The 12,183-nt window shown below is 38.9% G+C and overlaps 1 protein-coding gene across 1 annotated transcript; it reads left to right on the top strand.

Annotated features, from left to right (window-relative positions):
* The first annotated feature begins 241 nt into the window (after positions 1 to 241).
* Positions 242 to 10,435, top strand: LOC140315826 (uncharacterized). Its single transcript, XM_072393401.1, has 12 exons — positions 242 to 267; positions 430 to 507; positions 1,084 to 1,384; positions 2,452 to 2,606; positions 2,881 to 3,166; positions 3,315 to 3,448; positions 6,430 to 6,504; positions 7,105 to 7,399; positions 7,680 to 7,834; positions 9,336 to 9,630; positions 9,911 to 10,065; positions 10,344 to 10,435. The coding sequence occupies exons 2-12, from the start codon at positions 444 to 446 to the stop codon at positions 10,352 to 10,354; spliced, it is 1,926 nt and encodes a 641-aa protein (XP_072249502.1). The 5' UTR covers positions 242 to 267; positions 430 to 443; the 3' UTR covers positions 10,355 to 10,435.
* Positions 10,436 to 12,183: the final 1,748 nt, after the last annotated feature.

Genomic DNA, 12,183 nt, shown 5'->3' with positions numbered 1-12,183 from the left:
AATCAGCTTGTATTTAAAACTGAGTCAAAATAAACAACAATTGGAGCTTATTGATGTGGCGATTCATATTAAGATTTTCTCTTCTTGTTTCAGAACTTACTTTATGTTTATATGATTCATAGATAGTAAGGATATGGAATTTTGAACCATTATAAAACACGTCCACCAAATGTGTGCATGTGTATATAGCTCAGTTAAGATAAGATGCACATATAAATATTCCTCATAAACAGTCGAGGCGACTCTCAGAATATTTCAAAAGTCCAGGTATGTGCTTGTCTGTTTCAGAAACATGGTGTTGAGGGCTATCTATTGTTTCTGTGTTTATATTGTCCATCAACAATGGTTTTAATTAGACATTTTATTTCTTTGTTCATTTTTGACGACTGATTTGTGGGACAAATCTTCTATCATCGTCTCTCTCTGCAGTGTGAACCAGAACGATGAAACGCACTTCAGTTCTGCTTTTGCTGCTTCTCGTGGGATCGATCTCGGCTCACCAATATCGTAAGCATCATCTGCCTGTATCTATCAAATATTTGCAATGAAAAATTAACGGAAATATTTCTGGAAAAACAACGGTCTTAAGGACCACTAAGAGTCAGTATAATTTTCTGGAAGAGTTGGGAAAAACAAAGTACATACCTAAATTTCCCTTTCACACCCAGTTTAACAGTAAGTTTCCTCTAAATGTTAAGTCCTCTGACACACAACTTGGGTGTACTTTACTGGTTGGACAGTTTGTGAAATCTTCACATTGTTTGAAAATGATTCAAACTGTGTCATTCACAGATAATATGGCCCTGTTTGGGAAAGCTACTCAGTAAGACCAGCTAGAAAATGTGCATGCAAGTGCCTACAATGCTATTGATGGAAATCATAACCCTGCCTTCCCAGCAGGATCATGTACTTACACAGACGAACAGACCAACCAACAAAATACTTCCACCCCAATTTCACTTTACTAGTTTTGACTATTTTTGTTGATTTTTCACACTGAATTACCGGTTGTAATACCAAAAATGTGAAAAAAACAAACTGAAAAAGGAAATAAAAGAAACAATAAAACATGCTTTTTTTCAGCAAATGTGGCTTTGCGTGGTAAAGCAACACAGTCTCAACGTTACGAGGGAGGGGGGGGGGGGGGTGTATTTGGGGCTGCTTACAATGCTATCGATGGAAACAGAGGTTCTAACTTTGAGCATGGATCATGCACCGCCACCAGAACTCAAACCAATCCCTGGTGGAGAGTGGACCTGCTGGACTCCTATATTATCACTTCTATTACCATCACCAACAGAGGAGACTGCTGTCCAGAAAGACTCAATGGAGCCGAGATTCACATCGGTAACTCTTTACGAGACAACGGTGCTGCAAACCCAGTGTGAGTGAACATTACTTGTTACAACTAAAGTAATTTTTTATGCTGATGACACAGTCATTTATACAGTGACACCTTCTTTGAATCAAACTGTTGAGTTCTTAGAGAAAGCCTCTCAGTCACTGCAGCAACGTTGTTTAAACTAAAGTTGGTCATAGATACATTTTTTACTTTTTTACGCACTCCCACCTTAATACAATTGTATCATCTATTTTGACACTGGATGGTGTGTGTATTGAAATAGTCCCTTCTTGTCAAAAGTTGGGCATATGGCTTGATGAGAAGCTAACGTTTAACAACCCTTTATTTGATCACTTGTGTACGCCTTAAAAATTAAAGGGTTAAATAAACTTCAGCAATTTTCTCCAGCCCGTCAGCAAGGGTCAGGCTACTTCGCAAAAGGGCTCTGACCAATCAGGATTGAGCCAGAAGCAGTCAAAGTAAAAAGTAAAAAATGTCTTCCAACAGCCCCCAATAACACCCAAGGGTCTGTGCAGAGGAACAAAGGACCAGAACATATGAACAAAATGATTAAAAAATGTTTTGTATCAGATTCACTCAACATATAAAATATTGTCTCAACATGCTACTCTTACCCTCTCTGGCTCGAAGGGCCTCTAAAGATTTGATTTGCTCCAGATAAGTTTTGTTTACAAGAAAGGAGCAAAGAGGACCCACAAGCCTGCTGTGAAGCAGAGGACAATAATTCAGTAACTTTATGTAAAGAAATAATGAAGGCCCACAGATAGACTGGTATAGGAGTAGGAACATTTGTTGATATTCCCCCAGTTTAAAGATCCACTGAAACATGTGGTGGAGAAGAGATAATGAACTACATTTTCTCTATATGCTATTGCAACCGTCCCTCATCTGCTGTTTGTTGTGTGCATAGGCAAAAATGTTGCTTGGTATCAAAAACAGCATCAAGCTGCAGTAAAACTTCAGCACTTTTAATTTCTGACAATAGTATAACATAAACAATAACTTAACGATTGAGGTTTGAATTCAACAAAATACAGTTTATGTTCTCATGAGGCAAATAAATGCATTCTTTCGTCTCTCTGTTTTAGGGTTGCTGTGATTTCTCATATCCCATTAGGCAGAACTTTAGCTATAACGTTATCCAGACTGGTGGATGGTCGTTATGTCACAGTGTTTCTACCTGGTGCAAGAAGACTCCTAACTCTCTGTGAAGTGGAAGTCTACGGGTACCGCGTCCCAGCCGGTGAGACCTACATACAGTGCTGCCTCTTTATTATCTCAGTATTTATCTCATCAGAAACAGAACGCCTCCTTACAAGTGCTTTTTACCAGAAATAATGCATCTAACTTGAAGAGTAGAGGCACTTACCAGCTGATCTTTCTGAAAACATTCAACCTTTTGGCATTGTTTCTTGCATATAATGGAATGGGTAATAATGTGACAAGACACAAAAAAACTCTCTACAGCTAACATTTGAGAGATCTACATATCAGATCTCAAAAATGTTGTTTTGCAGAAGAGAACCTGGCAGTTTATGGAAAAGCTTCACAGTCATCAGTGCATTCTGGAGGCATTGCTTACAATGCTATAGATGGGAATCGTGCCAGCTTCTGGAACCAGAATTCGTGCAGTCTGACATCAGCAGAATTTTACCCCTGGTGGCGGCTGGACATGGGCAGAACCCATAAAGTGTTTTCTGTGAACATAACCAACTGTGCAGATGACGGTCACAATAATTTCATTAATGGAGCGGAGATTCGAATTGGAGATTCTCGAGAAAATAATGGAAACAACAATCCAAGGTAGTTTACGGTGAAAATACGAGTCTAACTAAAAGCTAGCGGTTAATTAATTGTTGAAACTGTAAATTTATGACAAACTCAAAGAATATTAGTTTGTCTCTTCTCCTGTATCTATTAAAGGTGCACCCTCTATGTGTTCTTCTGACAGGTGTGCTGTGATCTCAGCAATCCCAGCCGGTTTTACCCAAAGCTTCCAGTGTAACGGGATGGATGGTCGATACATCAACATTGCCCTTCCTGGAAAAACCCAGCATCTGTGTCTCAGTGAGGTGGAGGTGTACGGCTCTAGACTGGATTGAGTCTGAGGATGTTGTAACTGAATAACAACAATATTCTGCATTGAAGACTCGAGATGTTATATTTATTGTTCCAGCTTCAGTGGCTAGACTTTCACAGACAAAAACAATACTGTGGAAGGTTAACGCTCCACGGATACGTTTTTTACCACTAGAGAGCAGAAAAACCTCACAACTGGCTGAATTGACTGGAGCCCATACCAGACAACCCGATCCAACATCCACATTCATTTTGAGTCACTTTGAGTCACCAAGTCATGGTTCTGCAGAGAAGATGAAGAAGAGTAGTTTGACTGAAGCATAGGTATATTTCAAGAATTGCATTGATTAAAAGATGAATTTATCAAATTTGATCTGTGTTTCTGGTCTTTACTCTATCCTCAATTATATAAATATGGGAGACAAGGTAATAAGAACACCTGTCAGAATTACAACAATCTGATTAGATAAATCATTAGTGTAATGTATACATTTAATTAAATTGCTGAAATATCAATCAGTCACAGCTGAACTCAAATTTCTTTGAAACCCACTGATAACAAAAGGAATAAAATTGGATTTAGAGATTGAAGCAAACAGAGGAAATTTAAAACAATAATTTAATAAGGTCAGGTTCAGGAATCACCAGACGTCTTGTGTCCTGCTTTGGGTTGAGTACCAAAGTGTTTAGTTTGATCAATGCATCTGTTTCACATTGAAGCTGATGGTTACCTGCATAGTTGTGGGAAAAGATGGTGTGTGCCTTGTGATGACACTGTTCACTGTTCTGTTTTTATGTAGTTTGTTTGCACTGTTGTGTTTTAAAGACGTCTGGTTACTTTGGTTGAAAGATGATGCTGAAAATAAACATACACGACAATAGTAGCTGGATGTGCCTTTTTTTATTTTTACTCAGCCAGCGTCAATTCCACTTTCCTCACCGATCTTTTAGAAATAGCGCTCGCCTCATGTTGAAAAAAGGTTTTAATTATTTTTCTATCCACTCAAGCTTGAATTTTGGTTTAAAATTGATCTCCCCAGACATAAATCCCTGCATCATATATGTAAACACCACATCAACCATATTCCCTATTCATGGCAATCATTTTGAATCTCTGAACAAGACATGCAAAACTGCATTTCTGAATAGCAGCAACATATTGCTGTTGCTTCATGCACTTATGGATAATATCATTTGAATTTTGTTAAATAGATCATAGGTTTTATACAAGCCTCATATTTCTGCAATAAATATGATGCTAAAGTCAATCAGTCTGTTGGCTGACTATGGCAATATAAAGTGGACTTATGACCACTTACAAATTTCACAAAAAACATGAATATTTTTGTTTGTACAGTAAAGAAAGGAAAAGGTGGTTTTGAAGAGGTTCATAGGATCAAACACTTTCTTGGTGAAATGTGGTTTAAAGAAGATCAGCCTTGTAAACCTGTTATATAGTTCTGTGTTTGTTCATGACCAAAACACTTTACATTCGAGAAAGGCTGGTAAGTGAAATCTGAACCGAGCCAAACAACCGCTCCATGGACTGATGAAGTGGTGAAAATAAGAAGATTCACAAAAACCTGTAAAAAGAAAAAAGAAAAAAAGAGGTTACTGCGTAATGAAAAACAAGTTTTGTAAGATTTACCAGCGTTTTTCCATGATGTTGTGCACCTCAGCACAGCCTTAACACACATTTAATGAGAAACATGACCATAAGTTACGATCATGTTGCCAAGTGTCAACAGGACAGCAGAAAAAGAAAAAACTTGCTCTGGTTAAAGAGCAAACCTAATCTATACAGACACACACATATCACACACACAAGTTACAGTATGTCCTGACACATAAAACCCAAGAGTTGGAAGAGGTTGTTCTGTTTTTCACATAAAAGGTAAACAAGGTCACCCGTTTAAAGATTGCTGTTGAATCAGAAGCAGACCTTTCAACAGGGTAAATATAATGATGTTGTCTGCTGTTATGTCAGATAACTGCTGCCTTTTGCACAGCAAATATTTTCCCTGTGACAAAATCACCTATATGAACTCTTTATCACCTTACTCAAGTGTGTTGACAACAAGAGCTGTCCGACTTATTTGTAGATCTCGTGATTGGAGTTTACAGGTTTTGGAGACTTCTATTTTAATTTGGTTAAATGTGCAACACTTGTAGATTATTTGCCTCACAGTGAAATCATCAACAGTAAGTGTTTCGGAGATATTTTTCTAATCTCTCTTCAGAAAAACAGATTACCGCTTCATACATTCATATTATTGTTCTATTTATCATTCAGTACAGTGAGATAGTGTCTTTTAACAATGAGGCAGCTACTGACTGACGTCATCAACGGTCATCAAGTGAGTGCAGTGGTGCTCTTCCGGTAAAAATGTATGTCTATTAAACAAATCTGTGTGTGGTTTGACACGATGTCTGCATTAGCTGTTGCATTTATCTTGGAATTGTTAAAGACACAGAGGAAATTTCTGAAATGAAGCAGAAGCAATGACAGCCAGCATCCAAAGAGGCCTTTAGATCTTAGAGTGCATTGAAACAGTTAAACATTGCAGTATCTTGTGTGTGATATGTTGAATTTGTTTAGCACATAATGTTCTGTTTTTAAAACACTGACCTTGGTTCAGCATTTGAATGTGTTCTTGGATGACCGCTTGAAAATACTCTACACAGTAGGAGTTGACTATAAACTGTGATGTGATTGGTTAGAGATATGAGAAATTCTACAGTATTTAAAGAATTGATGATCATAAATATTCCTCATAAACAGTCGCCTCTCATTTTCCTCTCAGAATATTTCAAAAGTCCAGGTATGTGCTTGTCTGTTTCAGAAACATGGTGTTGAGGGCTATCTATTGTTTCTGTGTTTATATTGTCCATCAACAATGGTTTTAATTAGACATTTTATTTCTTTGTTAATTTTTGACGACTGATTTGTGGGACAAATCTTCTATCATCGTCTCTCTCTGCAGTGTGAACCAGAACGATGAAACGCACTTCAGTTCTGCTTTTGCTGCTTCTCGTGGGATCGATCTCGGCTCACCAATATCGTAAGCATCATCTGCCTGTATCTATCAAATATTTGCAATGAAAAATTAACGGAAATGTTTCTGGAAAAACAACGGTCTTAAGGACCACTAAGAGTCAGTATAATTTTCTGGAAGAGTTGGGAAAAACAAAGTACATACCTAAATTTCCCTTTAACACCCAGTTTAACAGTAAGTTTCCTCTAAATGTTAAGTCCTCTGACACACAACTTGGGTGTACTTTACTGGTTGGACAGTTTGTGAAATCTTCACATTGTTTGAAAATGATTCAAACTGTGTCATTCACAGATAATGTGGCCCTGTTTGGGAAAGCTACTCAGTAAGATCAGCTAGAAAATGTGCATGCAAGTGCCTACAATGCTATTGATGGAAATCATAACCCTGCCTTCCCAGCAGGATCATGTACTTACACAGACGAACAGACCAACCAACAAAATACTTACACCCCAATTTCACTTTACTAGTTTTGACTATATTTGTTGATTTTTTTACACTGAATTACCGGTTGCAATACCAAAAAAAAAAGGAAAAAACAAACTGTATCCTATGAAAAAACTGAAAAATTAAATAAAAAACACCAATAAAACATGCTTTTTCTTCCAGCAAATTTGGCTTTACGTGGTAAAGCCACTCAGTCTCAACGCTACAAGGGAGAATGGGATGTATTCGCGGCTGCCTACAATGCTATCGATGGAAACACAGATTCTACCTTTGAACACGGATCATGCACCCACACCACAGAGCAAACCAATCCCTGGTGGAGAGTGGACCTGCTGGAGTCCTATGTAATCACTTCCATGCAAATAACCAACAGAGGAGATTGTTGCGGAAACAGGATTGAAGGGGCGAAGATTTACATTGGCAACACTAAAGATTACAATGATCCCAACAGCAAACTGTGAGTGAACATTAACAGTTACATTGTGACAGTGACTGACAGGACCTTTAGTTTTCTATTTTTCTGCATTGCTAATCACCACATTTCCCCACTTTGATCTCTCTCTTTGTGAATTATTTTAGTTTATAGAAATTCTGTCCAATATGTCACAACTGTTTTAAGAATCTGACCTTTAAATCCAGTCACAACAATTATGTCCATTAACCTGACACAACCCTGCCACTGAGAATCCTCCAAGCAGATCATAAACACCCCTGATGACATGCTTCCTCTCTTCCAGGGTTGCCACAGTTGCAGGAATTCCTGATGGAGCAACAGAAACTATAACTTTATCTGATTTGGTGGAGGGACGTTATGTGACTGTGGTCATTCCTGGTTCAAACAAAATTCTGAACCTCTGTGAAGTGGAGGTCTACGGTTATCGTGCCCCAACTGGTAAGAATTTAAGCTATGCTTTTTAATTAATAAGAAGTTATTCTTAATAATATAACATTAACAATATCAACAAGCAATAATAAACTCATTCTTAAATAACTTCATCCACCCATCCATCATCTTCCACTTATATAAGGTCGGGTCACAGTGGCAACAGGTCAAGGATGGAAACCCAGACATCCCTTTCCCAGTCACAACACTCTCCAGCTCCCCTTGAGGAATCTTGAGTTGTTCCCAAACAAACTGGAGGGATTACATATCCCTATGTTACTAGTTGTGAAAAAACCTCCAAAGGGAGGTGAACTGGAAGCATCCTAATCAGATGTCTGAACCACCTCATCTTTTGATCCATAGGAGCAGAAGCTCTACTTTGAGTTCGCCTGCTGCCCTGTTCACACTGCATCTGACCTTTATTTACCTCCCCGTGAGTGGTGAGCAAACATGAAGATGGCATGTCTGGCACTAATGCTTCTTCAGGCTGTGTCCAGCTGAGCCCTTGGAGCTGAGATTTGGCCACCCATGTGCTCACAGGAGCTACTCCCCAGTTCTGGCTTCAGGGGGGTGCCCGGATTTCTTTTATCTGGGCGACGTGCACATATTTTTCTGGTGCCTCTCCAGCAAGGTCTTTGAACCACTCTCAATCTTATACCTCCTCTGACACTTATTTGCCTTGGACGACCCTACCAGGGGCTAATGCCCCTGTCAGCAAAGCTTTCGTATTCATGGGGGTAACCAATGCCACTACATTAAGGTGGTGATGTTAACGACGAGTGAACAGTTAAAATGATCCGAAGTGAGTCACAGTGGCTATGTCAATGGGTCATAGGTTGGTGAAAAAAGGTCAGGAGCTTGTCAGAGAGATCAACAGCTCAGTTCGGCTTAGACCCCGTCCCTGATTTGCAAAGCTCACGTCGTTGACACATTTGAGAAAAACATGGCCTCATTTTATTTTGATTAAAACACTCAAACAAAACCTTATTTCATTGTACAGAAGGGAATCTGGCACTCCAAGGAAGGGTTTCACAGTCATCATTGTATCAGTTTGGCTTTGCATCTAATGTCATTGATGGAAATCGTAATGGCAGATGGGAAGTAGGAAGCTGCAGTCGGACAGAGTTAAACATGGGCCCCTGGTGGGTTAACTCCGGGTCCTTTCAGAAAAGGTTTATGTACTCTCTGTTCATGTGACACTCAGACCTTGGATATGGACCTTATTTTACGAATTATGTGACTTCGGAAGGTAAAAGGTAGCACCAGATACCAGATCTTATTTAGGGGACTTCGTGGCAAAGGGGGTGAACACATATGCACGCATCACTTTTTGCTATTTCTATTTTTAAAATACTTCCACCCCCCCACCCCCTTTTCACTTTACCAGTTTTGATTATTTTTCATACTGAATTACCAGTTATAACACCAAAAAAAACCCACACAAACTGTATCCTATGAAAAAACTGAAAAATTAAATAAAAAACACCAATAAAACATGCTTTTTCTTCAGAAAATTTGGCTTTGCGTGGAAAAGCCACTCAGTCTCAACGCTACAAGGGAGAATGGGATGTATTCGCAGCTGCCTACAATGCTATCGATGGAAACACAGATTCTACCTTTAAACACGGATCATGCACCCACACCACAGAGCAAACCAATCCCTGGTGGAGAGTGGACCTGCTGGAGTCCTATGTAATCACTTCCATGCAAATAACCAACAGAGGAGATTGTTGCGGAAACAGGATTGAAGGGGCGAAGATTTACATTGGCAACACTAAAGATTACAATGATCCCAACAGCAAACTGTGAGTGAACATTAACAGTTACATTGTGACAGTGACTGACAGGACCTTTAGTTTTCTATTTTTCTGCATTGCTAATCACCACATTTCCCCACTTTGATCTCTCTCTTTGTGAATTATTTTAGTTTATCGAAATTTTGTTCAATATGTCACAACTGTCTTAAGAATCTGACCTTTAAATCCAGTCACAACAATTATGTCCATTAACCTGACACAACCCTGCCACTGAGAATCCTCCAAGCAGATCATAAACACCCCTGGTGAGATGCTTCCTCTCTTCCAGGGTTGCCACAGTTGCAGGAATTCCTGATGGAGCAACAGAAACTATAACTTTATCTGATTTGGTGGAGGGACGTTATGTGACTGTGGTCATTCCTGGTTCAAACAAAATTCTGAGCCTCTGTGAAGTGGAGGTCTACGGTTATCGTGCCCCAACTGGTAAGAATTTAAGCTATGCTTTTTAATTAATAAGAAGTTATATATATATATTGACATAATAATATAGATATTTGTCCTATTGTGCAAAGTAGAGGGATTATAACTTTATTAAACTGTCTTTCTCGTTGTTTTGAAACTTGCTAAAATGAAAGGTCTATAAATACCAACATTCCTCTTGGCCTGAGTCAAATAAAGGACTTGCAAATGGTAAAAATGAGGTGTATCTTTTTAGTCAACCTATCCAGCACTTACTAAGTCATTTCTATTTCTTCTGCCAGGTGCGCCATAATCAGCAGCATCCCCAAAGGCACTACCGTTGAATTTCCGTGTAACAGGATGGATGGCCGCTATGTTAACATAGTCATTTCAGGCAGAGAGGAGTACCTAACTCTGTGCGAAGTCGAGGTGTATGGCTCTGTCTTAGATTAGATTTAAACTCTAACTCATTTGCAAATCATTTCAAAAGAAAAAAAAGAAAATTAGTTACATTAACAGGAAAGCAAAGACATCAGATTAAGCTCTCTTCAGTAACTGGTAATTGTATTAGTACTGGCTGCAGCTTCAAACTACACTATCTTCTTTGCTGAAATAAACTGAAATCTTTAAAAAAAAAAAATTACAAGTGCGTTTTTGTCTTCACTTTCTCATTGCAGCAGATCTGTTTAAATCATTTTGACAATAAGTCATAGACAAATTAGTGAGAACCAATTCAAAGCCTAGCTAAGGAAACCAACAGATTACACTGAAACTTCTCTTCGATCCAATCCCCCGACTGTGGAAAGAAAAAATTTTGTCAGGAAGAAACCTCCATCAAAACCAGACTCGGGGAAGGCGGCCATCTGCCTTGACCAGCTGTGAGTTGAGAGGACAGAAAAGAGGAGACAATAAGCAACATAACACAAGACCAGGGATAACTGCTGAGAAAGAAAAACACATTTTATAGAGAACAGTAATGTTATATGTACATGGAGAGTAGAAAGAGAAAAGCGAGGAAAGGTGCATCATGAGATATCCCCCAGCAGTCTGGGCCTATAGGAGCATAACTATGGCATGTTTCAGGGTCAGCTGACCCATCCCTAACTATCAGGTTAGTCAAAAGCAAAAGCTTTGAGCCTAATCTTAAAAGTAGAGAGGGTGTTTGCTTCCTGAACCCAAACTGGCAGCGGGTTCCACAGAGAGGGGCCTGATAACTGAAGGGTCTGCCTCCCATTCTGCTTTTAGAAACCACAAGGAAACCTGCAGTACGAGAAGTGCTCTGTTGGGAAAACATCCAACTATGGGGTCTTTAAGATATGATGGAGCTTGGTCATTAAGAGAGATATATGTGGGGAGAAGAGTTTTAAATTATTTTCTTATTTTGACAGGGAGACAATGAAGAGAAGCTAAAACTGGAGAAATATGAAATCTCTTGTTAGATCTCATCATAACTCTCGCTGCAGCATTTTTAAGATCAGTACAGCTGAGTATCATCAGCATAGCAATGGAAATGTATGCCACGCTGTCTATTTATGTTACCTAATAGAAGCATGTATAAAGTAAAAAGAATCGGTCCAAGCACATAACCCTGTGGAACTCCATAACTTACTTTGGTGTGTGAGGAAGATTCCTCCTAGAATCTATGCGATAAATATAATTTAAACCAGCCTAACAGAGTTCCTTTAATCCCTGTAACATGTTGAAGTTATAGTATCAGTTGCAGCACCAAGATCCAACAGGAAAAGCACAGACACGAGTCCGCTATCAGAGACTAATAGGAGATCATTGGTAACCTTCACCAGTGCTGTTTCTGTGCTATGATGCACTCTGAATCCTGACTGAAACTCTTCAAACAAAATATTTGTGTGTAAATTATCACAAAATTGAGCTGCAACAATTTTCTCAAGAAATATAGACATGAAGGGGAGATTGGATATAGGTAAATAATCAGCCAACTCTCCTGGATCGAGAGTAATGTTTTTAAGTAAAGGTTTAATTACAGCAACCATAAAATTCTGTGATGCAGTCTGGTTGGAATTGGGTCTAAAATACAAGTTGATGAATTAGAGGAGAATATTGCTGTTGTTAGCTCAGAGAGATCGACTGGGCAGAAACCACTTAAAATACAAATCAGGTTCTAAA

The sequence above is a fragment of the Leuresthes tenuis genome, unplaced genomic scaffold, assembly GCF_036924035.1.
Source record: "Leuresthes tenuis unplaced genomic scaffold, fLeuTen1.0.hap1 SCAF_10, whole genome shotgun sequence".
In the NCBI taxonomy this organism is placed as follows: Eukaryota; Metazoa; Chordata; class Actinopteri; order Atheriniformes; family Atherinopsidae; genus Leuresthes; species Leuresthes tenuis.
This window is presented reverse-complemented; position numbering and strand designations above follow the sequence as displayed.

What these genes read in the sequence shown, in the direction of transcription:
- LOC140315826 (XM_072393401.1), top strand. Translation starts at nt 444, where the DNA reads ATGAAACGCACTTCAGTTCTGCTTTTGCTGCTTCTCGTGGGATCGATC. An exon ending in GATCTCGGCTCACCAATATC is followed by an intron (nt 508 to 1,083) that starts GTAAGCATCATC and finishes GCTTTTTTTCAG; the next exon opens with CAAATGTGGCTTTGCGTGGT. An exon ending in CAGTGAGGTGGAGGTGTACG is followed by an intron (nt 3,449 to 6,429) that starts GCTCTAGACTGG and finishes TCTCTGCAGTGT; the next exon opens with GAACCAGAACGATGAAACGC.